The sequence below is a fragment of the Candoia aspera genome, chromosome 1 (assembly GCF_035149785.1).
Source record: "Candoia aspera isolate rCanAsp1 chromosome 1, rCanAsp1.hap2, whole genome shotgun sequence".
Taxonomy (NCBI): Eukaryota; Metazoa; Chordata; class Lepidosauria; order Squamata; family Boidae; genus Candoia; species Candoia aspera.
In genome coordinates this window covers 248,571,709-248,599,689 of record NC_086153.1, presented here as the reverse complement: position 1 = coordinate 248,599,689, position 27,981 = coordinate 248,571,709, and the positions used below count along the sequence as shown (strand labels likewise).

The 27,981-nt window shown below is 37.8% G+C and overlaps 1 protein-coding gene and 1 long non-coding RNA gene across 3 annotated transcripts in view; both read right to left on the bottom strand.

Moving 5' to 3' along the window:
- IPO7 (importin 7) overlaps positions 1-27,981 on the bottom strand; it is a 55,821-nt gene that overhangs the window by 26,700 nt on the left and 1,140 nt on the right. For both annotated transcript variants that reach the window (XM_063289447.1, XM_063289448.1), the window contains exons 2-13: positions 12,946-13,027; positions 11,661-11,814; positions 11,171-11,329; positions 10,366-10,522; positions 10,084-10,173; positions 7,607-7,701; positions 7,412-7,496; positions 5,171-5,305; positions 4,330-4,429; positions 2,852-2,928; positions 2,014-2,130; positions 452-541 (exon numbers count right to left, since the gene is read on the bottom strand). In XM_063289447.1, coding sequence (XP_063145517.1) covers positions 452-541; positions 2,014-2,130; positions 2,852-2,928; positions 4,330-4,429; positions 5,171-5,305; positions 7,412-7,496; positions 7,607-7,701; positions 10,084-10,173; positions 10,366-10,522; positions 11,171-11,329; positions 11,661-11,814; positions 12,946-13,027 — 1,341 coding nt within the window. The remainder of the gene's footprint in view (positions 1-451; positions 542-2,013; positions 2,131-2,851; positions 2,929-4,329; positions 4,430-5,170; positions 5,306-7,411; positions 7,497-7,606; positions 7,702-10,083; positions 10,174-10,365; positions 10,523-11,170; positions 11,330-11,660; positions 11,815-12,945; positions 13,028-27,981) is intronic.
- LOC134487575 (uncharacterized) lies at positions 8,879-9,565 on the bottom strand. The gene is made up of 2 exons (XR_010066870.1): positions 9,159-9,565; positions 8,879-9,115 (listed from the first exon to the last, which is right to left on the bottom strand). It is a non-coding gene; the product is annotated as an uncharacterized LOC134487575 (long non-coding RNA).

Genomic DNA, 27,981 nt, shown 5'->3' with positions numbered 1-27,981 from the left:
CTCCAGATAAAATCTGCCCACATTATGGTCGGGAGACACGCCATAGATTCCCTACTTGATGTTCAGTGGACAGAGCCTGTAAGCAGTTCTTCTCAGGCGCGTGCACACACACACACACACACACACTCTGGAAAGCTGTGAAGATAATGTTTTTTAGAGAACTTTCAGGGTAGAGAGCACTACTCAATTGAAGGCAATTGTTTTGGAGGAAGGAGTTGGTATATTATAATTGCAAGATGTTGTACACTGTATTTTATAGTATGATTTTATGATATATATGATCCCTGAATGTGATAGGATACAGATGTATGTAATAAATACATTATCAAACTGCTCACCAGTCATATATTTCCATCACTTCACACTGCACATTTTCTAAAAAGACTAAGTGAAATTTGTGATCCTTTACATTCTACAACTTCCAGAAAGCTGGATCTAACTTTGCACTTACCCTTGCTCTCATGTAGCCCAGCTCACTACTGAACAGAGGAAACACATGATTCTGCAGCATGTACTCCATCTGATCTTTGTATATCTTTTTCTGTTGAAACATTTTCCCAGAAAGTAGATCAGTCCTTTTGTTTTACATATATAACTCACTTCTCAGAAAGATATTTATTTCCCCATCCTATTAACATTGCTAACTGGGCTAAATAGTTGCTAAGATAAAGTTAATAAACTGACTTGCAAAAACCCAGATACAAAATACCAGAATTATCAGTAAATCCCAGATACCAAATAACAGAATTATCAAAATAAAGCAAAGACAGTTTAAATGGTACAAATCCAAGCCAGATAATATAGTGCATTTAGCACACTAACACCATTAGTTTATGTGTATTTTACAAGGTCCATTTCATAAGATTAATTATGAATAAGAAAATATGCTCTCATTCATCATGTGGTTGTGTTGGGGAAGTGCAGTTGCTTAGTTAGGTACAAGCCTTCCCCTATCATTTTCAGGGAGGCAAACATCTTAGCCATTGCCAACCCTTCTGTCTTCATATCAACTTAGAGGTGGGGGTTTGGTTGTTCTGTTATTGTGCCAGGCTTTGGAACACTGGAGTACCTAAATTGCAGCATCTACCTGTCTCCCACTATCACAATGATCCATGTAAAGTGAACAAAGACCACTTTCTCCAAATCCTCTGCAAAAATTAGAGAATTTGGTAAGAGGAGGAGATAGTACTGGATGTGACTTCTTTCCTGCTTGCCTTTGGAGGAAGGAAAGTAACATAAACCTTTCTGCCCAGTGACAGAAATCGACACTCCTCACCGTCCTGCTGCCTCCTCCCTGGCCAGGTTTTCCAGGAGCACTTACAAGTTGCAGAGTGCGTGCTCTGCCTCCAGGAAGCCCGTGTCCCTCTGCTTCTTCCAGTTCTGCTGCCACCCCAAACAGTGCCTCCCACACAGCCTCCACCTTCACCCAGGGAGCTGCCCAGCAAGGGAGAACACCTCACCTTGCCATCCTCCTGCCTCCTCCCTAGCTAGGCCTGGCAAGCTCCCTTCAGCAGACAAGGCTCCACCACCCTGCCATGCTCAATGCGCACCTCCCAGGGCTGCACCCTTGCCCAGCGGCTAGATTCTGGGCCAGCAGCAGGAGGAAGACAACATCGAAGGTCAGCTGCAGGCATCAGAGAGTGCAGGGTGGCCAAAAGGGCAGAGATGGAGACAGGTGGGTTGGGAGAGTTGAAACAAAGGTGAGCATGGCAGGGCAGGAGAAGTGTGAGGTCCCGGCCTAACAATGGCGCTGTCCTGGCCTAATAACCACAACTGGGACTACTGGAACTGCTGTCCCTGAGCAGTGCAGTCACGTGATGTTTTGCCTAATGATTGCATCGCTTAGCGACAGAAATTCCGGTCCCAATTGTGGTCGTAAGTCAAGGACTAACTGTAAATACATAATAATTTACGGGAACTGATGTGCAAATATATTAACAAATAACTAGTAAAAAATAAATGTTGCTAGAAAAGTGTTAAGACATTTAAAGGGTCAACAAAATTTCCACTTACTTTCAGAAGTATTTCAGCCAAAGAACCAATCATATGCAATGCTCCATCTTTTTTACGAGGATCTGCATTTGGCTCTGTGAGAATCTGGTAACAAAAGCCCATTGTTTTTTGCAGGACCTAGTATGAGGGTTAAATAAATACCCAGATACATTTTATTAAACTATTTCAATCAATCAAAAGATTCAGTCAATATTCTGATCTGAATAACTCCTAATGCCTAGATATTATCTGCCTATGTTTAATTTTTCTAAATACGATGTATGAAAATAGATGTAATAAAGACCCCAAGCTTTTACATTCAATAACATTAACACTGTCTTTGGGAGATTCAGTTGAAGTGAAAAGATACAATATTATTGATTACAGGAGCTAATTATTAACTAGAAAAATCTAAAATCCTTAGACACATTCTGATTTTTTTCAAAGCTGCAGAAATATTGAATACAGATCTAACCCCATCATGTCTGGAGCCAGAACCTGATATGTGATATAAATGCCAGGGTCACAACAGACCACTGCATCTGATGTGAACCAACTGAGACTTCAGCGATGGGGAGGTGGCGAGAGGCAGTCAGCAAAACTGAACTCTTTCACTAGTGTACCATATTCTGACCGTAATTAATGCAGGGCAAGCATGCAGACTGGAAACCTTGCTTGTCACACATGGTTTCTATGGAAAGTAGCTGAATGTGCTACTTGGAAAAGCCCATAATGCTCCCAAGAGATACCTCTTCAAAACCATCTACCAGCAGCTTTACAAATAAAGTATCCAATGGTCTACATAGCAGATAAAAAATAACTAATGTTTTGGATTTAAGGTAATCTTTACAGAACATACCTCTTTCCTTTTACCACATGCTGTAAACAACAATGTTTGTGCAGCGGTTGTGGGGGAAATGAAGTCTTCAAACACATCTATTAAAAGATAACAATCTATATTATTTGCCCTTTGAAACATACAGGAATTAATGCAAAACAAAAGGTGAATTCAGACATAAAGGATTCTGTAATCTCCTATCACTAGAAATTCCCATTCTGAACTTCAATAAAGCATTTTTAATATAAACAAGTTGGAACTTCTGCATGTTTGGAGAATCTATGAATATAAATCTCTCAAAGCTGCAAAATGGGTAACATGTTTATGATTTTAGAAATAGTAATAATCAACATGCAGCATATTAATATTATTTCAACAACAAAATCATCTAAAATATATTTATTAAGATCCACCAGAACATATTATATTATTTCATGCCAACTGAAATTTCAGAGATTTGTGGGGGGAATTTTTTTTTTTTTTAAACATCTTCATGGGTCACGCTGAGAAAGCCACATAAATTTTGTTCTCTGGCAAGTCAACATCATTTTAGAAAATTCCAAAAGTCAGTAAGTGCACAGAATAGACCTGAGCTGGAAAAAGGAAATACAAAATTGACCCTGAAGCATTTTATAAACCTAAGGCTTCTGTCCTATGCAGAATTCCATGCAGTAAACTCCACTGAGTACAGTGGGATTCTCCTACATATAATTGGATTGTTGATGTTGCATTTTGGATAAGTTCAAGGATTCAGTGACTGTAACAGATGGGCAAAGTGTTAAGAGAGAGGGGCCATTTATTCTTTGTATGCAGAAGATCCCAGCATCTCCAGCTAAAAGGATCAGATGGCGGGAAAGACCCTGGAGAGCAGCTGCTAGTCAGTGTAAAGCAAGATGGATACAGAGTCTGGCACAAAATAGCTTTCTGAAAAAAGCTATCCAAAATAGCTTTATTGTAGCATAAGAATTACATAGAAGAAGCTTCTCAAAGAGCCAGGGACGAGGAGTCACTGTTGGCTCTGGATAGAGTGAACTGTTACCAACTGAAGCTTGTAAAAGTACTGGAACTTTATTTAATGGAACAAAGGTCATACCGTACTTGTCCTGTTACATTTTGCAAGACTCATGTAAGATGCCACAACTAGTTCTGGTAAATCTATATAGTGAGGATAGGTTTTATAATATTTCTATAACATACCTAACATTTTCTTTTTACTGTGATCTTGATCTGTTTCCTATATTATGCTGAGCACTGACTGGCACAACTGGGATAAAATGTTTGCTAAGTACATCACAATATAATATAAACCATGGTTTAAAACCCACAATAGTTGAAGTAATGAGCCATAACCATGGCTTAGAAACTACAATGACTGAACCTATCTGTCACACTAACCTAAAAACCAAACAAGCCGCACTAAAACATATTGTGATTTGTGAACCTAACACTGCTGAGCTGAAAGAGCTGTCTGCAAATATAGTCAATTCTGAATTACTTACCAAACTTCATACGTATATATTCGTAAGGATCTTCCTGCCACAGCTCTTCATCAGCATCTGTATAGCACATCAATGGGAAGATAACATCTTGGATAATTCCCTGCAAATAAGAATTACTTGTTTTTATAGGCTGCTCTAAATATTTTTTAAAAAGGGGGGGGGAGGCTTCCAATATCAAACAAATTTAGAAATGTCAATAATATAATCAAATTAATAAAAAATGCTACTTAAACCAAATTTGATATTGTTGCGTATCTCTTTATAGAACTGAATAGTAAAATTAAACACAGCTTTGACTCAAGCTTGACTCTGCTGACCGCATCCATCAGTTTTCTTGAAGGAATTACATAAGAGGTTTGCCACTCCTTTGTCCCAGGATATTTTTCGTCTTCCTAATCAAGCCAACAGCCCAGGAATTCTGAGGTGGTTCCCCCACTGAAGTACTAACCAGTTAAATCTGCTTCCTAGCTTTCAAGATTAGTTATGGTCTGTTAGGTGCTACCACCTCCTGAACATTAATTTCATGGGCAATAATTTATACAATTCCGATAAAGTAACTGATCACTTTCCAGAGAAGCTTAGTTTAACTATATGTAAAATTAATTTAGGTGTGATTAAAGTAACATCAAAGCACAGAGTCCCAGAAAAAGCCACATAAATACATTTTATGTATTTTAAAAACCCCTAAGGTTATCTCAATGTTACCAAACTTAAAACTCATCAGCACAACTAGTAGTTAAAGCTCCATCTAAATTATGCTACACCAGAGCTTCAGAAAAACTTTTCATAACTTATCATTTAGTCAGGCAGACTTCATTCTAAAAGAGGAAAAACAACTTACTTGAATATGGGGTTTCAGATTTTTCCAAGTAACTGCATGTGATACCCCTTGATTGATATAGTTCAAAGTCTGCTGTAGAACTCTAGGAGCCATATACTGCTTTTCTTTATACTGATATAACACTTTCAGCAAAACCTAAGAAAATGGACTGATTAGTTGTTTCTAAAGACTTAAGCCGTTTTCCAAAATCCGTTAGATAGCAGCTTTCCACACAGCCAATATAGAACTGCAGCAGTAATTCTTCCTTTGTGGAAATTTCCTAGCAGCATAGGAATGAATTTATTTAAACTCCCAACAATCAGAAAATCCACCATATATATTGCAATTAATGAATGCGCAGATGCCCTTTGCTTGTAAGGACTCTGGACACTTTTCATTCCCCTTTGATAATGACTTTGTGTGCAAGAGATGCCAGGATCCAACTTTAATAGCGCCAGATTTGGCTAGGAAAGACTCTTGTCTGAAACCAGGAGAACCACTCAACATGTACATAATCCTAAACAAGATATATGAATGTGAGAAAATTTACTTACGCATGTTGATTTAGAGAAGATGTAAGATTTTAAATATGTTTGAATTATGGAATGTTTTCTGTGAATATGGAGTTAAAGGTTGACTGCTGAATATGGTAAGAATAGTGTATGATGGAAGTAAAGCATGTGTGAGAATAAATCAAATGTTCCAAAAGGGCTCAGCACTGAGTAGAGAGTGAGAATATGTCATTTATAAGATTTCTGAACCACTTCAATACATAGATTCTAAGCAGTGTACAACTAAGGAACTGCATAATAAATACATTAAATTACTTCACAAATACAATAGTCAGCAATAAAACAGTAATAACAACAACTATGTCCCATGTGTCATTTAACTAAGGAAAGCTTTTGCTGACATTAGTGTGTGTTGGTTGGAGACATGAACGTCTATGTACATTTCCATGCAGATGATCCCATATGGTTGGCTGAGAACCCACATGATTTGCAATGAGAGGTAGTGAACTGAAAATCAATGTATCACAGACCAAGGTACTTATGATTGAAGAGGAAATGAAGTGAACAATTGCAAGTTATGTATAAATTATGACAAACACAAGCATTTAGATAAATTTGTGTACCTTGGTGGAGTATTTATTAAAGATGGGAAAATGGATGGAGAAATTATAAGACAGGAAAATGCTGGTAGAACGAGTGTGTATTACGTAATCTGTGGCAAAGAATGAATATTGTTGAAAGAAGTAGCAGGCAGGCGTAACAGCATTCTCTTGACCTTTATATAATAGATAAGTGGACATTAGATATGTCAGGAGAAACATAAAAGTAAGTTAAATGAAGTAGGAATGGGTGACTTAAGAAATGTATGTCCTAAAACAAGAAGAGGCAGGGTCAAGAATGGGTGCTGAAGGAATGTGATTGAATACAAAGTAAATTACAAATATGAGAGAAATATGCTGAGATGGTTTGGTCATACTGAGAGAATGAATGAGGATCAAATTGTAAAATGCATATAGGAAGAAAGAGTAAATGGATTAAGAGGGAGAAGACCAAAAAAGTCATGGCTGGATGGAGCTGATGAAATCCTGAAAGAGAGAGAGATGAGAAGTTTAAAGAACATAGGCAATGCATGAAAAGCTGTATGGATGTGGTAGAAACCAGGATGGTTTATAAAGGTATGGAGAAAAGTACAGTGAATAGTATTGGTGTGGATACATTTCAGCTATGTTTTCTTTTCTTTTTCTCATTTCATGCCTTTAAATTCTTTGGCTTACTATTTCTTACTCTTTTCTGTGCTCTTTGTAATACTGCTTATCCCAAAATGAACAGAGTGATGTATGTATGTATGCAAACGAACTGTCTTATTTGGTATGAAGCAGTGCTTTATTTCATGCAAGGTGATACATATAGAGAAGGCAACCATGGCAGAGTGAATGCAAGGGGTAATTGCTTGGAATGCTAGGAATTTGGCCTCAGGGAACTTGAATTTGACTCATTATATACATCAACACTAAAATGTGTCTTTTATCCACTAAGGCAGACATTAATTTTCTCGACTAAAGAACCAAACTGTGTTTTCTAGGAAGTAATACTGTAGATTCTATTTGGCATAAAGAGAGAAAGGAAGACCACTGCTTTTATTTCAAGTGTCTTCTACTTAAGTTCAGATGATTTTTAATTTTTGAATGAAGTGACAGTAAGGCTCAGTTAATTCACAATCAAGCTCAATTTATAAAGGAAAACTTCGTACCTGCTGTATACCAACAGCAAATGCCTTTAAAAAAACTTCAGCAAATTCGTTGTATTCCTTGGAAACATTACCAGGGCTTCCGTACCTATTACAATATTAGTAAAAGATCCAAGATAACATTGAAATATATTATGCACATGTAACAAAAAATAACATTTAAAACATTTAAAAATGAACCTTGAGATAAGATATTACCTTTCAAAAAGTCTGGCTAAGATATGCAGTGCCCACTTCTTACATTTCCACCATGGTAATTCAGGCCTATCATCTTCATCAACTTGAAGAGTTTCCTTTTGAAGCGAGGGTAAGATTTATAGTATTAATTTGTAATGCAATATTATGCTTCTGTGCTTTTACTTTAAAGACTAATTACACTGTGGAGGACCATCTTTTGAGGACAGGGACCACATTTAAAATTTTGGGGAGGGATGTTAGCTACAGTAAATAGAGAAACAGTGTAAAATCAGAAGACCTTATCTTGCATCTCTACAGGATAAGGATTTATTTTACTTGTACAGTCAGGACCAGAAATATTGGAACAAGGGTAACTGTTTTGGCATTTGGCCTCTGTACACTACCACATCGAAGTTGAAAGGAAACACACCCAGATGGGAGCGGACTTTCAGCTGTAATTCAAGGGGGTTGACAAAAATGGGGCACTAACCATTCAGGAAGTACAGCCAGTGGCATACACACACCCCCATCATTGGTGGCTCCTAAGTAATGGAACAAACCAACATCATTACAAACAAAAGGATCATCTTTAATACCTGGATGAAAATACTTTGCAGTCAATGACTGCCTGAAGTCTGGAACCCATGGACATGACCAAATGCTGAGTTTCCTCCCTCGAGATGCTTTGCCAGGCCTTTACTGCAGCTGCCTTCAGCTGCTGCTTGTTTGTGGGTCTTTCTTTCCTCAGTCTTGTCTTCAGTAAGTGAAAAGCATGCTCTATTGGGTTGAGATCAGGTGACTGACTTGGCCATTGAAGAACATCCCACTTCTTTGCCTTGAGAAACTCTTGGGTAGCTTTTGCTGTATGTTTTGGGTCATTATCCATCTGCAATATGAAGCAGCGTCCTATCAATTTCGCAGCATTTGGCTGAATCTGAGCAGAAAGTATAGCCCTATACACTTCAGAATTCATCCTGCTGCTTTTATCAGCAGTCAGGTCATCAAGAAACACCAGTGACCCAGTTCCATTGGCAGCCATACATGCCCATGCCGTAACACTGCCTCCACCATGTTTGACAGATGATGTGGTATGCTTTGGATCATGAGCTGTTCGTTTCCTTCTCCATACTTTTCTCTTCCCATCATTCTGGTGCAAGTTAATCTGGGTTTCATCAACCAAAAGTATCTTATTCCAGTACTGGGCAGGCTGTTTTAGGTGTTTGCTGGCAAAGTCTAATCTGGCCTTTCTGTTCTTGAGCGTTACCAGTGGTTTGCACCTTGTTGTGAAGCCTCTGTATTTACATTCATAAAGCCGTCTCTTGACTGTAGATGTTGACAATGACATGCCTACCTCCTCAAGAGCGTTCTTGACCTGGCTAGATGTCGTGAAAGGGTTCCTCTTCACCATGAGCAGAATTCTGTGGTCATCCACTTTAGTTGTCTTCCGTGGTCTTCCAGGCCTTTTGCTGTTGCTGAGCTTGCCAGTTAATTCCTTCTTTTTCAGGATGTTCCAAACTGTTGTATTGGCCACTCCCAATGTTTCTGCTCTCTTTGATGGGTTTGTTTTCTCAACCTAATGATGGCTTCCTTCACTCGCATGGACACCACTTTGGACCTCATGTTGAGAACTTCAGCAAACAGCTACCAAATGCAAATGTAACACTCAGAACCACCTCCAGGCCTTTTATCTGCTTGATTGGTCATGGGGTACCCAGGAAACAGGCCACACCTGGCCATGCAGCTGCTTGTCAGCCATTCATTCCATTACTTATGAGCCACCAACGACTGGGGTATGTGTATACCACTGGCTGTACTTCCTGAATGGTTAGTGCCCCACTTTTGTCAAACCCCTTGAACGACAGCTGAAAGTCCTGACTTCGCTCGCATCTGGGTGTGTTTCCTTTCAACTTCAATGTGGTGGTGTACAGAGGCCAAATGCCAAAACAGTTACTCTTGTTCCAATATTTCTGGTCCTGACTGTATGTGTTCTGCAGGTGCAGCTTGGGGCTTTAAAAAAAACTGTATTCGAATCATATTAAGGTTATAATTTTTATGTTTCCCACCTCAAAAATGTGGGAAAAATTGCTATCAGTTTTCAACAATTGGAGGGAGCCTTGCAGTTGAGAAAAGGGAGCTCAGGAGCCACAGGATACACATCCCTGACTAGGACGTGCAAAGATGGTATCAGAAAATATGTTTGCATTCTTACTCAACAGCAGATTTAGAATGGCAAGAAATAAAGAGAAAGAACAAAGAGGCCCACAACTTCTACTTTTAAATTTTCATATGAGCTCTACAGTTCAAGGGGCATGCTTATAGGAAAGCAAGAGAATCTACAAACATAACTAGAATCCCATTCCCATTCCCCACACAGCTTGCATCATCTGTAGATAAAAAATAATACAGCAATGTATATGATTTCTTTGTACATTCAGTCATACAGCCATTTCACGTACAATTTCATACACAAACCAGGTCTGTTTAAAATAAGCACTTACAGCTGGTACATCTCGGTCGACAACTGTCTTCAAAATTTCTATCCATTCTGCTAGGTTTTGCTGATTGATCAACTCCAGGGGTAATGTATACTGTTCAGAAAAAAGAATGAGCAAAGCAAAAAAAAGAGCAATGATTATAAATTAAGCAAAGATATAAACAACCTCAGAAAATCCATCTGCATCTAATTTCTTAAATTATCCATTTTTTTGGTTAAGCACTGATACAAAACTGTTCCAAACAGAATGTAATGATTAAAACAATTTAATTTTAAAAGGACAAACCTGAACAAGGGCATAAAATATTTTGAAGATCTGTTTTTGGATAAGGACAGACTGATCAGATGGATCAGAAAGGAGCTGGATGAAACGATCTTTCAGAACGGGCAAGAAGTGTTGCATTGCAGCTATCAATGGAGTCCTCTCTTCTGGTTTTTTGTATCTTTGAAAGATAGTTAAGAGCTGATTTTAGAAAAAAAAATATTAGATCTGACAATGATTAAAAATGAAGAGGTTTCACCCTATTTTCAAAGAAAGTACTGCCTCAAAAACATATAAATCTTTACCTTGCTGATTTCTCTGGATACGTATAATTATGTCATAAATAAAGATGTTCTTGGTTCATGTCTTTTTTTTTTTAAATGCAGGAGTGAGAACACATGCCTTAAAGTTGCCAAATCTGAGAAACACTGATGAAGCATTTCAATATTATCTGGGAAAGAGGCAAGCATGCATCTTTCTCTCTCAGGCGTATCCTATCTGGGCTCTAAAAATCGAGATTACCAGTAGGTGGCAGCAAAGAGATACAAACAAACATGTCTTTCCACTGCCACCTTGTAGTTTGCTGAACTTTTGCAGCGCATATAAAGTATTGCATGTTTATGTCTACTACTGTGGAAAGAGATTCCTAATGAAAAAATCCTTTCTCTTGTGCTTCAGTAGGAAAACAGACAGTCATTCAAAACCAATCTTAGATTCCATTCCATGTTTTATTCAGATTAGAAGGCCATACTACTTTACTGTATAGGAAATAGCTATGTGAATTACAAGTAAAGCACACCATATATCTACACAACATATAAGGACTTACTCATAGTTCTTCACAAGTTGATAAAGACAGAGGAGGATTCCAAGCCAACAGGCACTATTATCAGACTGGAGATAAAATCCAATTTTCTCTACAACAGCAGTCCAACGAGTGGGATAATCATGCTTGATAATGTGATGAATGCAAGTAGTAAGCTGTACCCTGGAACATATGAGATATTTTACAAATAATACTGCTATTTTGAGTTTCTACACATTAATAGATTAATGTCTTGAAGTAGAACTAAATATGGTGTGAGTATTTGAGAACACAAGGGAGTTGGCTTAAACGTCAATATTTCTTCAGGAAGACAGAGGTATCCTCTTCCCTTCTGTCTCATAAAAATTGCATTGTGTAATGCTCATATATATCCTTAACCCAACATAAATTTAAGAGCATAGTATCAGTATTATACTTTCTAGTAAAACTGAAAATAATCCAGTAAAGAATGAATTTAGAACAAACATACTTTGTGACCACAACTCTAATATACCTGATCAGTTCAGGAGAATGAATAATGGCTTCTACAATGTTCTCTCGAATACAATGTCTATCTTCTTCTGGTATTGAGTAAGGTGGGTTATCACCCGGAGTAATTCCCCGGTCAGGCCAATACTGAGTTATCATATTCTTCAAGTAGATAACACCTGTCAGAGAACAATATTAAGATGCCCTAAAACTGTATTATGATGCATCTGTAATAATCTAATACACACAATTAGCTCACAACCAATAAACAAGAACATGAAATTTTACAACATATTTCATCCTGTATAATTTTGCCTTAAAATTTGCTGCTTCTTCAGTTAAAAAAAATTGGAAGAAAAATGAGCTGTTTGGATATTAAGGAGTATCTTGGGGCCAAGGCACCTCATCTACTGCAATCACTTCTGCTATGTCAGTCTGTGTGATGTGGCAGATTAAGTCCCTAGACATAAAACTGGGTATCAGTCATTACTCTCATCTCACGGATTATTTCAAGCATAAAATGGGGCAAACCCTATGCATAATACTTTGAGCTTTTGAAAGGAAAAATGGGATATAATGAGAGTGCCTAATCACAAATCTTAAGGGCACATACAATATTATTTTATTATTAAGCTATCATGCTTGTACAGAAAGGGAATATCTTAAGCTTTATGACTGGGATACCTACCAGGTATGTATGAAACCTATCAATGCAATAACACAATATTGACTGCAGGCATGACACCAGTCTTTGTGAACATTACTTTAGTTCAGCTTACTTCTCAAAGGTACCACAATGTAGCGTTTCCCTTAAACACATCAGTTGACAAGATTTCAGTCTAAATGTATAAGTCATGCATTACAGGACTGGATACCTGATTATGTTCCGTGTTACTGATATTCAGCTAATGAGATTAGTAATGTATGTTTCTCAACAATAATAGCTTGAAAAATTTACTCTTACTCCCGAAACCATCTTTTTTATCAATAAATACTTTGTCTTTTTCAAAATGTAGAATTGCAAAGAAGGATGAGATGAACTCTTAATCTAAATATAAATACAAAGTGGCCATGTAATCATAAATTATGAGGAATGCTTTCATGCAAAAATAATCACATCCACTCTAGAAAACTATTTTAAGCACAAGGATTATTCTCCCAACCCAGATTTCAGAGACTATCCTGTTCCCATTTATATAACATTATCCCACATTAAAATCTACTTTCCATTATATCATTTTGCTACTCATAGTCACTCCTTAATAGTGCTATATATTTATACTATAAGAAAGTGATGAACCATTACTTGCCTGCCTGTCTCACTGGTAAATCCAGTTGCTCGGACATAGTGATTTGAAGGAGAGTTGAAACGAAGTTCACTGACTTATGAGCCTATAAGCAAAATATACAAAATGGTTAGATTTTTAAGTTTCAGAAAGTATTACAAATATTTTTTTTAACCTTTTAGGATCCACATTTTCAGCTAAATGCACATAGAATTTAACCTCCTACTCCATTAGCCTAGAGGCCCCAACCATCCAGTGCCTATTAGCAGCTGATGCATTTTTGGGGTTTTTTTTCCTTCCCACCTCTTTTGCTTTCTGTCCAAGACTTTGCCCATTTCATAGCTGAGACTGCATTCCATTCCTCTCACAATATTGTATATCTCATTCAGTCAGATAACTGCCAGCAGAGCTTTGTATTTTATGCTACCCAGGCAGCATTGTCTTAGACTGGATTTAAGGGTGCCTATTTCAGAAAACAAAAGGAGGGGGGATGGTTTCCCCTTTATCCTTCACTATATTCACAATCAGGAATGTCAACATCACACAAGTGAATAGTTTTTCCCACCTTTTCAATGAATGGTTCTAAACCTAACAGCCACTGTGAGATAGGCTTAAAAGTATTGTCGTGTTGCCATGCTAACCACAAATAAAATATGTACCAATGAATGTAAGGTAAAGGAGCCCAAAATATGAATATTATTTACCAAACAGCTGCCCATGAAATATGTTTCTTTTCAACTCCCATATTTTTTTATTTGGAGAGAGTTGAAGACAGGTATAAAAAATGACATTGCTTTAAAAGAAGCCATCTGATTACTTCATGAAAAATCAAGCTGCATTACACATCACAGAATGAGTTGTTCTCCTGCTGAACTTTTGACTTCCTTTTCATACTAATATTCAGCTATGAAAGATAAGTCAACATAAAAGGGCAGCAAAAGAAATAATAAGGTTTTCTGTACCTCTCACTACCACTTCATATTCCAAATAAAGAAAACCTGGAAAGACACCCATCTCAGGAATCACCCTTGCTTATACTGTGCTTAATTACTGGGTAGTGGTACTGATGAGTAATTTCTTTTCCATCTCCACAAACTAGTATGTTCTGCTTTTTTACAAATTTTAGAAATCTGCACATCTGTGTGACACAATGTAGCAGCTGAGAACTGTTTGCCATCCTATCATGTATTTTGATATTCTGATAAGGGCAGGCTGCAGGAATGAGATAAAAATTCCAAAGGCAAAGACTTTTTGACAGGAAGATGTCAAGATAGGTTTTAAAAATGTAAAATTATTTTTTAAAAATAAAATGGGATAGCTGGTAAACCATGATGAATTAGGCAGCTTTTGTTGCAGAGGGCCTGACTGTTAACAGAATGCTCTGGGAAAAAGCAGATAAAGTGCTTCAGAGTGGCCCGAAGACTCACTGGAAAAATGGAGGACCAGGGCACTGGAACTGATCTAGGGAAGAGGGGGAATCATGCTCCAGAGAAAGATCAAGGTAGACTGTATCTTGCAGCCTGATTAACAGCCAAGTGCTATTGAAGTCCCTTGCTTAACTCTAGGTGAGAAGGGGGATGCAAAACTAGTTATACATGCATATAGACACAGGTTTAGCACATTACAAGGACATGGTTAATTTAGAAATATTGGCATGAGTAGCAATAAATCAATGCTGCATTCCTGTCCTTTATGACCAGTGCAGATGAGGGAGGGCAATGGGGGAGAAAATGCTTGTTTAACTGCCTTAATACTGTTTAATTAGCCTTGAATGGATGAAAATGAAACTAAGTTTGCATATATCTTATGAACAAAATAGGGGAAAAAATCCCAAGAAGACACTTCCATGCTGAGTATCTGATCATTTTCTGAAAACCAAAGACTTATGACAAAGTCGGCATGCGGTGGGATTTGAATAGCCTGAGAGTATAGACTTGTGAACAGAAAAGCATGACAAAACTTCCCCAACCTGGGCAACGTCCAGCTGTGTAAACTTTACTCTCAGAACTGAGATAGCACAATCAGAGCTGACAGTTCTGGAACGTGAAGTCTGGACGTCTGGAGGACACTTAGATTGGAGGAGATTGCTTTAGACATATACATTACAGAATGAAGAATGGGGCTGCTTTCTTGGGATGGCTCCAATGAACGCTCAGAAAGATCAAGAAACATCCACAGGGGAAGTAATAGTCCTTCTATATTAAAATACAGCATGGCTTATTTAACAGTGAATCCCTAATCCTAAAATATTGTTATGTGACAATCAGACAAAGGCATACCTTGCCACATACCTCACTACTCTTTAGGCAGGGGTAAAGTGAAATGGAAGAGTTGAGACTTATGAGTGGCCGATCAGGTGGTATTTAAATTTATAAATTATAAATTAGGCTAGTTAAGCCAATTATACAGGTGGCTGAGTAACTCTGGCCAAGCAAGAATATGATCAGTCTTGCCTTATCCTAGATGGACTGTGTGGAATTGTGAACTAGTGGTAAGAAAGTGGAAGAGTGTAGGAAAAACATAAAGGAAATAACTGTCTCATGGTTGAAGAAAGAATCTGAAACTTGAGTAGGAGTGCACCTTCCTTGGAATGAGAGAATGGGAGGGAAGAGTCCCCTATGACCCAGTTGGGTGAGGGCCAGGTAGAGGATGAGGGACAGTAGAAGTGCAAGTTGGGCTCTGAAGAAGTGGAACAAAAAGAGAACTGACACTTCTGAATTTTGGTATTGGAGAAGCTCCTGAGAATACCAAGATAACCAAGAAAATTAGCAATAAATCAGTCCAAAATTCTCACTCAAGGCCCAAATGATCCAGCTCAAATTATCTTATTCTGGATACACTAGTTGAACACCTAGCTCTCTTGAAAAGTTTGAAACACTGCAAAAGGTGGAAGAAAAGAGAAAGAAGACAATTAGCAGGAAGGTAGGATCTGATTACAGCAGCCAAGAGTGCACTGTTGTAAATCTGAAGGACCAGGCTAGGGACAGATCATCCCAGAGGAGGTTTATGTGTGTGGTTGCTAAGAGTCAACACTGACTGGATGGCACATAATCAGTCAATCAATCAATGAGGGGAGACATGACTTTCAACTATGCTGTTACACTACTCTAGTTAGCCAATATTGACCTTAGGCCTACTTCTAATATACTTCCAGCATTACTGATTAAGGGCTACTACAATTTTATGTATTTATGCTTTCTGCTTTACAAGGAATCCCTGTATTACCAAATATAATATTCTTTGGAGAATATCTATTGTTCTTTTATGCATTACTGCAAGTTGATTGTTTTAAAGGAGGAATCCAGTTAAAGCAGATAGCTCAGGGAGAGTTTAACATATAGAGGAGAGGTAGTTTTAAAGGATTCTAGTAAACTTTTGTGACATTTAGTTAGCTCTTATAAATTACCCAGATTTTGGTCTAAGAGATCACTATTACTTCTAGCATTTCTTCCCTTCTTTTACTACATGTAGATATAAATCAGCAAAACCTAATCTAATGTAAACATGATTTTCTGAAGAGGAATTATTGTGCCATCCTAACTTTTAAAATCACCTTCAATAAGTGTATTTAAAAATTACAGCCATTCACTATAAAGTGAGATCCTTCTCCAGACAAAGCTGAGTCATTTTAGCAGCTATTATACATTCAAGTTGTTTGGACATAACATACTACTCAGCAGTGACTCATATTTTTGTCACAGTCAATAAAAAGTAACCTAGAAAAAAATAGGCATGACATAAAGAGAAATCTATTCCACAGCTGCCTGATAGCATAATCTAATCTTGGTTCAGATATATGGTGTCATTATACCATTGATACTTTGACAAAAAGATGGATTACTAATCTTGAAGTAATTCTTTTATTCTTTTTGACTGAGGATTCGTTCATTACCAGATAAGTATTGTTTGATTTTTGTTATAAATCTACTTATCATTTAGAAATTATTTCTGATTTCAGTCTGAATAAAGTATTACTCCCTTCCAATATGCTGCTTTACTCAAGATGAGCAATGATTATAATTGGCAGCATTATTCTTTAAAACAAGTAACTAAAGAATATAAAATTTTAGGGAATATATACAACATTAATGCTATGTCCATGAATTCAATTCAATTTATATAGTGTATACTAAGTTCCGTGTATATTATTTACACACATACATACATCGCAATCTTATAATAAAGATGTTAAGTATCAGTTTAAAAAGTAGAAAGCTAGGACAAGAGAAGAAAATGAAAGCCTGACATATCCTCCCTCTATTTGTGCATGCTTTCCCCCACGCTGTACTGTTTATTTTCATGATTTGCTTTAAGAAAGAAAAATGAATTTAAAATATTGTGGTTTACCTCTGGCATGACCCAAACTTCAAAAAAACACTATCCATTTGCCAATCTGAATCTACTAGCTGAGATAAAACCTGCTCATAGAAAATTGCCTTGTACAAACATGACATAAACTAGGGCTGTGCAAAATGTTCCAAGCTCAGCTAGTTTCAGTGTTCTGAGCTTGCAACAAAAGTTCCTTGAATTCCAAAATGTTGTCCCAAAGTAGGACATCATGTTATTTCAATTGCACCAACATCCCACTTTGCCTTTTAAAATTCCTGTAGCCATTGAGAGCACACTGACCAAAAGAAAAATAAAAAGAGATCACATCCCTGGTGATATTTGAGGGGAGGAGACAGTGGGAGTCAACAAGAGCAGTTAAAACATACATTCAGAGATTAAGAGCCATTTCAGACTTAAGTGAAAGACTGACTTAGGTAACTAAGTTTATTGCTAGTATTAAATTCTTTGTATGGGAAAGTTTGAGTTCAATGTAACACTGTTGTCTTTATAGTCACTGTGTGTGTTGTGCTTTATCAAGGAGACTGCCAAATGCAAAATTGAGCACTGTACATGTACATTAAAAACAAGCCTCAACCAAAGCCAGAAAAGTGTTTCTCCATTATCTTGTTATGTTATGGTATGTTGAAATGAAGCTATTTTAATTGCTTCTTTGCTGGGGTGTTCTGAGGCTCTCTGTGAAAGCAGTTTGCAAAAAAAAAGTATATTTAATTGTTGCTTCTATTGCATGGTTCAGAATCTAAAAAAAAATTAATCTCCTTGATCAAATATTTCTTTCTGGTTGGGTGGCAAGACATATTCAGCACAGATGACCAACCCACTTTTTGTGACTATAAAATGAAAAACAAGAGAGCAAGGGGCTTGTTTCAAGTTTTTTTTTTAATTCCTTATGACAGAACATGCAAAATATTTCAAGTACTGGAACAGGGGACACTCAAAATCTTACAACAGAACATTCCAAGTGTGGCAGTTTTGTTCCAAGTGTGGCAGTAAAATTTCAGTTCTTCTGTGCATACTCCAATACATTTCAGTTTAGGTAAACTTATCCATTTGCTAGATTTATATGGTTACCCACCTCACATAAGAGATTCTGGTAAGCTAACACAATAAAAACATCCACACAATAAACAATGCAATAAAAAAACACATTTAACAAAGGAAAATGGTCATCAAGGATAAACCAATCAACAGCAAATACATTTAACTCATGGGCATAACCCCTCAGAACCTTCGTGCCTGAGAGCAAAGCCAAGTCCTAAAGCCCAGTCAAGATTGTGGCTAATTTAATACTGGGAAGGATGGTGTCCCAGAGGAGAAGCACAACTATAGAAAAGGCATGTTTCCTGGGTCCTGTGAGGTGACACTTTTTAATCAACAGGGCCTGGCGCATGCCCTTTCTGTCAAATCTGATGGGACAGAGATAACTGAAGAGAGGTGGTCCCTCAAATAATCCAGCTCCATGCCATGAAGGGCTTTATAGGTGACAGCCAGCCCCTTGAATTGCACCTGGAAGCCAGCTGGGTGCCAGTGCAACTCATGAAACAAAGGCATATCATGGTTGTATCAAGGCACACCCATAATTGCTTGTGCAACTGCATTCTGGACCAACTGCAGCTTCTGGATGTTCTTTAAGGGCAGTGCCATGTAGACCATTTCCACCTGATCCTGGAAAGGGTGCCACTGTTATACTACACAGAGTTGTACAAAAGGCTTCCTGGCCATAGCTGTCACTTGTTCTTTGAAAAGAAGCCACCAGTCCAGGAGTACCCCAAACTGTGCACTGGTTCTGTCTAGGACAGTGTGACCCCGACCAGAACTAGAGATCACTGGATCTAGGAGGCAAAAAACTCAGAGCTACTCAGTCTTGCTTAGATTGAGTTGAAGTCTGTTCTTCCCCATCCAGCCTCCACACCTCAAGACAGAACCTCCACAACATAATTTGGTCGGCCCAGGGCAGAGATGTACAACTGTATATCATCCCCATGCTACTGAATCTCACTCAGCACTTCATGTAGATGTTCAAGAGTGGGGAAAGCATTGAGCCCCAAGGAACCACACTAAACAGGGGGCATGGGCTCAACCTCTCCTTCCCATCAACACTGACTGGAACCAACCCCAGAGATAGAGAACCAGCGCAAGACTGTACTACCTCCTAAGCCCTGGAGCTGATCCAGAAAGATACCATGATTGATGGTACTGAAAGCTGCTGAGAGATCAAGGAAAACCAGGATGACCACATCACTCCCATCCCACTTCTGCCAGAGATCACCTACAAGCATGATCAATGCCTTTTCAGATCTATACCTGAACATGAAACCCAACTGAAAGTGGTCCAGATAATCAGTTTCCTCCAGAGTTCTCTGAAGCTATAGCACAACCACCTTCTCAACAACCTTCCCTAAAGGGAGACAGGACCAAAATTGTTTAAAATGGTGAGGGTTTAACAATGGTTCCCTGAAGAAGGGGTGGACCACTGCCTCCTTAAGCATCAGTGGGACTACTTCCTCTTAAGGATGCATTCACTACTACCAAAACCCAACCACATATCACTTCCCAGGACACCTTTACTAACCAGAAGGGGCATGGATCAAATACACAGGTGGCTGAGCTCATAGCCTTAAAACCCTTGTCCACTTCCTCAGGACTAACAGGATCAAACTCAGCCCATATAAGATCAGACTGGGCTCCAGTCAACTCCATGGGACTTGCATCAAGGCCAGAGTCCAACTGAGAGCAATTCTGAGCAATTCAATCAGACAGATGCCTAATGTATTCCTCATAGCAGTTATTTAAGTGAGTTTCCTGCTTTAACTTCCCAAATATGGACCAGGTCACTTAAAACAGGGCTGCAAGATGGCTCTCTGCCAACACAGTAAGGGTAAAAAAGTACTAGCTCCTTGCCACCCTTACCGCCATGAAGTAAGCCCTGGTAGCAGCTCTAGCTCACGTTTGCCTGGGCTCACTCTTTATCTGACCTCCAATGGTGCTCTGTGTGTCTCTTAGCCCACTTCATCTCCCTCAGCTTCACTGTAAACAAGGGGAAGCTCTAGGATTCACAAGACAGGACAGGCTGCACAGGCACAATTTGATCTAAGGCCCCAGCCACCCTCTCAGTCCAAGTGAAAACCAATGCCTCAGTTGGACTGTGCACCAAACTTGCAAGTTCTCTCTGAAACCAAATAGGGTCTACCAGGTGCCTGGGGCGGACAGTGTGAATAGGTCCTGACTCCCTACAGCAGGAAGTAGTGCTGAAATATTCCAACACGTAATCTAGTCAGAAGTAATCTGATCATAACAGGGGAGTGATGACAATCTCCCCCAACTCCAGATCACACCACCACAGGAAAGCCAGATTCAAGTGTGACCACTGTTATCCATTGAGCCCTTGATGATCTGGGTCAGGTCCATGGCTTTTATGGTGGCCTTGCTCCTGAGCTACCAACCCTGCTCCCAGGGAAAGCAATTTGAAATACCCAAGACCATAAGTCTCAGGAACTCCAATGCCAAGCTGACCACACAGTCAAGGAACTTAGGCAGGGAGAATAGTACACAACAGGGAGGCAGGTACAGTAGCAACAATCCCAACTGATCCCTGGAGCCCAACTTAACAATAAGGTTTCACATCTAGTTACCTGCAAGGCAGTGCCTCTGAACAAGCCCAGTGTGTCCCAATTGACCACAGCTGCTCCTCAACCTCTGCCCTGGGGTTTCAGCTGATTCTATACCCGAAACACAAGTGGGCACATCTCTGAAAGAGAAATTCCCCCCACTCCAGGTCTCAATAATACGTATCAGGTAAGCCTTCTCATCTACAATCAAATCAAAGAGAAGGGAGGCCTTATTACAGATTGACCTGGCACTTAAGAGTGCAAGGAGATAGAACAGGACACCAGTACCAAGTACAGGGGGCCAGAAGTGGCATTGCCCCTGACTTCCACCAAATCTCCTACCCATCACATCAATGTTCCTGCCTGCCATTAACCCCCAAGATCCCCTCCCTACTGCTGACCCCCTCCTCAGTAAACATGTACTCTGGCACCAAAGACATGGCAAGAACCAGTAGGTTGCTTCTACCCTGACACTCAGCAGCCTAATAGCTCAACAGCCATCTCTCATCACACTCCCCCATCCCCTATACAGACATACATATAGAACATCCCTCCCCCAGCCAGCTATAATTCAGCTACCAAGGGATGCCTACTTCTAACCATCAGGGGTGAGGAAAGGGTCTCCTTTCCTTCTCTCCTTTCCCCTGACTCTCACCCAAGAGGATATCCAAACAGCTTCATGCATGATTCCACTCACCTGCCTCAATTCATTCCCATCCATCCATGGATATACAGTCCATCAGCTTCCAAACCACAGTCCTCCAGATAGAAAATGGAAAGTCCCCAAAGCTACACATACAGCCCAACACACCAAAGGCTGCACCTCTGTCAAGGGTCTGATGGTGATGCTGCAATGCAAGGTGGCCTATAAGCCACAGCAAAGATGGCCTGTAAGCCACAGCCTGATACTGCAACATCACCTTTATGTTGCAGTATCAGGCTACAACATAACAAAATTGAAAAAAGTAAAGGGGGTCTGAATATTTTCCGAATGCACTGTAAACAGTTGTATTAAATCTGTATTAGATCACTGAAATTCATAAGCAGCTATAAATAATAACCTCAGAGAAACTGCATATTATTATTGTATTGCAGAATAAGTTATGGGCAGGAAATGATTCATAAATGACAAATTACCATCATAGCCAGTTTTGAAGCTATGTATGTTCTGAGAGTGGGAATAACCAACATTTGCTTTCTCGTTGTAGCCCTTTGTTCTATGAATTAAAGTAAAGCACAGTAATCTAGAGAAGTCTAGATACTCTCAGGTAAGATCCATTATTTTTCAGGAATTAAACACTGCAAATTAAATCCCAGAGAAAAACAGCATTCCTTCAAGAAAGATATCCAGATGTCCTGTAGAAAGACAAATAGATTACCTTCAAAGAACCGAAATGTACAGCCTCTGGGAGGAAAATGTTTATCACACATCATGTAATCATGGGGACATTTTCAGCTTCTACTTCCTCTACTAAAGCAAAGATTTCCCCACTTCACTTGTTGTCAAATTCCACCAGCAACTTTTCCTGTCTACATTGACTGCTGATTGCTGATGTAATCATCTGTGCTGTGATACTACCTACCATATATTACTTGCCAACTATTCAACTTACAACTTTCTTCTCAATGCTGTAATCATGCCAGCTTGTCTCTCCAGCAATACTTAAATATTTTTCATCCTATTTTACTTCTGCTTGTACTATTATTATTCCTCTTGTTCTATGTATCTCATAACTTGCCTACTCCTCCTCTGTCAGTCTATCTATCCTTCTTAAATTACTAATGAAAACTTACTTGTTCCACAGTATCACCAACAATCACAACACTAAACATCGTACTAAAATACAACGTATTCTACGTTTGCTATTTTTTTCCACTCAATGTCATATTTACTTGAATTGCAAGACCAAAAAGCAGACACCACACATCTGTTTTTTCCTAGACTGATGACTCTTAATTTTATGAAATTTACCATGAAACAGATTTTAAAAATACTGTATCATAGTGCATCAAAACATTTACTCACACAACAGACATTTTTAAAATACAGTGGTGAAGAAACTTAAGATGATTTCATGTTTTACTACATGTACATACATGAAAGTATGTACAGTATGTGCACATAGAGGCCTGCTTGCAGCCCCAATTATTCCAGTAGAAAACAGTATTGTGTTGCTTGAATGTAAGCACCTCATTAAGAAAAGAAGTACAATCATATTCATATGTAGAACCAAGCCCTCTTTTTCCAAAATCTAGATTTTTAGATCACAATATGCATAGATGCAGCACCCTTACTCCTTACATAAAAGTTAATCAGGAAGCAACAATTAACCACTGCTTTCTGTTGAACTGGAATCCGAGATAAACATTAATTGCTTGTAAATGTGCCAGGATTAAAAATCAGATTTAAACTATGTTCTGAAGTTGGCTTATACAAACTGATTTGACAGGAACTAACCAAAGATACCAGTTTACACACAATGGGAAACTATGATTTTCCCACTTGCACAAAAGGAAAAATGAAGAAGGAAAAAAGAGTACTATGCACAGTTACATACTCTTAGTAAATAATCTATCTTATTTAAGCCAAGATTTGTTACTCAAAAGTGTGTTTGGTAAGCAGTCACAGGAATAAATGTTGGTGCTCATGAAATATATTTATAGGAAGTAAATTCAGCTGATAGTGAGGCATGCCCCAAACTACCCATCAAGTATAAGCTAAATCAAAGGAGGTCTATAGAAGAGGCTACAAAATCCACAATTCAGAAAAGTTAATAGTTCAAGTAGTAGATAATATTAATGAGTTTTAATCATTTTCTAGGTTAAAAGATAAATACCATTTCTCAGTTACCACTCATTGGCAGTATTTATAATTAGAACATTTACTGATATCTCAACTTGGAGATTTTCAACCTGAGAAACACTTAAGTTATTAAATGAGTGAGAGCAAAATGCCCACCATCATTCTTTATAAATACCTGTTACCAATACATTAATTTGATATGCAAACTTTAAAGAATGAATGGAATAAGAACTGGATTTTTTTCTAAATAACAGAAAACATTTCCACCCCAATATTAAAAATGTAATTGGATTTTAGATTACAGTTTATACAATAAATATATCTATTTCAGAGTTGGTGGACCCCACTGTGTTTATATAGAAAAGGAACAAGTAAATTATTATGTTGGAGATGCACAAATAACACTTCATTAAAACCTAGCCTTTTTCAATGTTTTAATGTTATTTAAATTTTTGTTTAATATTTTTGGATGCATACATTCTTTTGAATTACAGTACATGGAAATTGACAGCTAGACAATGGAAATGGATTCTACATGCCCTCATTGTTGCCAAGAGATTAGTTCTTCAGCATTGGAAAGACTAATGTATGACCTCAATTACCCCAGACCTGATGTTATTTGCATCCTACAAATGGATTGCCTATAGACATAGATTATGCATGGACAATTGCAACAAAATATAGTGTATGAAAGAAAATTCATTTGCTTCATCTGGAAAGTGCATGCTGTAAATAAACAAGGTAGTGAAAGCAACCTGAGCATGGCTTCTGGAATTCTTTCTAACCCCTCAATAGCTTTGCTCTGCATCACATGGCTAGGAGGGAATAGGGAAGGCAGCTTAGAATGAACTGATTAATGTAGAAATGCAGTGGGGAATTTAATTTATATACAGCACCAAATGGATCAAACCTATTTTTAATGTGATTTCCACCACCACCCCACTTCTCTGTGTTGGTGCAGTCCAAATTTGGCCCCATTCTGTTCAGTTTTCAATGTTTCCAATATTCTGTTGAGTTGGAAAGAATAAAAATAAAAATTTAGAATGAATGCAAAATATAACAAGAATGAAAAATTAGATAAGTATGAGTAGCTCTATAACCCAAAAATTAAAAGTACTGAAAAATTCTTGGTAACTTTATTCAGAAAAGGCAGTCTCTAAGAGTATATACATAGAACTGCAGTTATATTGTTACTCTTATTATTGAAAATCTAACGTTTCCTGTATTTAAAAAAAGTATTGTAACAGATATTATTTATATGGCCTGGCTATGGCAACTAATCAAATTAAGAGTTCTAAGACTGCACCAACAACTCACATCTTTGTGGTCAAGGTCTTCCTTTAAATTATATAGCATTTGTTTGCTGTATCTCCCATGTCACTACAGGGTATCCTGATCTCCATATATCTATGTATAGCAAGGATAGCATTTTTTCCACTGAAAAGGAAAATGATTTCTGAGTTTACCAAGAAAACCAGAATCCAATTCAGTTACTGAACATACAGTATAAAACAAAGAAACACAGTCAAAGGGATATTTTGCTTTTGTGTACTATTTTGTTCTGGTACATAGCATTCCTTAATGTGTGAATACAGAATAGCAACCATCTGGTTCCTTTACAATTTTGCTATATCACGTGCAAAAATAATCTAAACAATTCAAAAATAGCACCAAAATAATATCAGCAAATACTGCAAAGATAAGCATTTCCAGCCTTCACCCAGAGACTTTCCCAAGATGCATCACTGCAGGAGAACACCACGTTGGGGAAGGCTTGTTTATTATAATAGTACAATGCCATAAAATATCAACATAATTTTCTATATATATTATCTAATAAAAATTAAGAGTGAAGAATCAAGGAAAGCAAATCTTCATAGACCCCCCCCTTTTGCAGACCTATGGTAACATCACAAAAACGTTAACCACAAATAACTTGTTAATAAATGTTTGACAAAGTCAGATACTACCTATCTATAATCTGACACTACCTATCTATAATCTTTTTGATGGCATTGTTAAGACAAGAGTTCTGAACAGAATCATATTTGAAGGACTTTAACACTTTTCTACCACCAAAGAGCTCACACAATTGTTCATGAGGTAAAAATTTGCTGCTTGGTTTTATGGCAGTGAATCCCAAAATATGCTTTCTTAATAAGCAGAATATCACCTGTAAAAAAGCATATAACCTGATAGGATGTTTCAATGCAAAATATACAGAAGATTAGTCACATCTGGACATCATGGCAAGCCAGAATGGTAAAAAACTTTCAGCTTACTCATGAATAAGAATGTATTTGTCAATCGCTTGTATTCCTGCCAGTGGGTACATAAAACAGTTTCATCCACTGGTTGTGTGGCATTAGGTACAAACAGGAATTTTGGCTTGATTCTCTCTTAAGAAGCCAGAATCACATGCCATGGCTTATTTTCTTAACCATTTGCTTCAAACTGTTAGAAGAGAAATAAATCAAAATTCCCAATTCATACGTTAGAAAATAGGGGAACATGTTGCCTCCCAGATGTCGCTGAACTGCACGTTCCATCAGCCCCAGCGATTCTGGCCAACAGTAAGAGGTACCGGGAATTGGGAATTCATTAACATGTGGAGGGTCACAAGTTCCCCTACATTAAACAAAAGCTTGGACAATCACCTTAGCTGGTTAGGTGAGCAGCAGCAGGAGCCAAATGGGAGCAATCCAGCAGACTACACCAGCATGTTGTTTAAGTAAACCAACTTTACCATTCATTTTCTCAATATCCCAATATCCAAATTTTTTCAATATTTCTGATGTAGCAATGTTACTTCATTATTCTACGAGATTTTTTTCTCATGAAAGTTCAAGCTGCACGCTTTTTGGTACTTATGCTAAGCATGATTATAATCTGTAATGAATAACATGGAGCTGATATATATAGAAACCTGCCAATTTTTTAATACAAAAAGTATATTAGTGTATTTGTACAAAACTATAACTCAGTATATTTTAATCAGAGCTGAAGAGGACTGGCTTTAGGCAACAAAACATGGTTTTCATGAACTGCATCAATTTTAAAACAGATCTAAAACTTTCTTCACTCCATCTTCTTTACTTCAGTTTCAGCACCACAGGCTTCATGACATTGGTTGACAAATTCAGGTTCCCCTCCAGATTTTTCAACTAACATATCTCCTTTGTATTTCTACACTGATCTCACTTTCAAAGGTCAAAAACAATTGTTAGCTAAATTAACTCACTGAGATGGTACGATCATTCTATATTTCTGTTTCAGAGAAGAAGCAAGCACACAATGATAAGCCGTTTCACAGACAAAACACCATAATCTCTTCCAAACCATGAGTGCAGCCGAACCGAAAGAAGTATGGTAAATTATCTAAGAACCATAATGGGCCTTCCCATTATTTGCTATATAAGACAAGCTGCAATCAATAAAACACTGCCGCCACCACCCTCACTTCAAGCTTCAATCATTCAAACCAGTCCAAGTCAAAACATCGTTCAGCCATTCATAAAAATGCATATGGAAGGAAAGATGGTTCATTTGACTTAATCTGATCAAATTTCATGCATTAAATCTTATACTTGGTGCAAATTCAGCCGTATAATTCTTATAATAAACAATTACACATAACTTGTGTAAATACACAGGACTTGTAAGCTTCTTCATACTTCACACCAGCTTTTTTTCCTGCTCTAATCTTTACCCTGGTTGCTGTTTTATATGTGTTGCTTCTTTCTCTGTTTTTATGCTTTTATATTTTTTTTCTTTTAATACTCTTAGACTCCCAGAGTCATGAACTTGAGATAGGTGGCCATATAAATTGAAATAATAAAGTTTCTGTTTCAGATAGTTTGGATATTCCAGCTATAATTACATGTTGAAAGATACAGATTAGGAAACAGAAAAAAAGTGAAAGGCATAAGATGCAATTCTTTAGAGAAAACTAGTCACTTAATTCAGTACCCTTATACCAAATACAGACTGAGTCTTCATATTTGTGTGGCTTTCCACGGCATCATAATCATGATGTAAGTTGCATGTTGCCTGGTTGCTTCAGGACTGCAAAATGTTGAAAGCAAACATGGTTTAAAACAGGATGCCTGTTTTTACACTGTATAAGTTAAGATGACATTCATATTATCTTCATAAGAACTCCATATCTTGCTTTTGTTAATCTGTTTCCTAACTAGCTGACTATATTCAAATTTTAATTGAAAACTTGGGCATAAAAATGTGAAACTATAAAGTTGGCTTTAAATGCACCTTTTGATTCACAAACGTGCACAATTATAATGA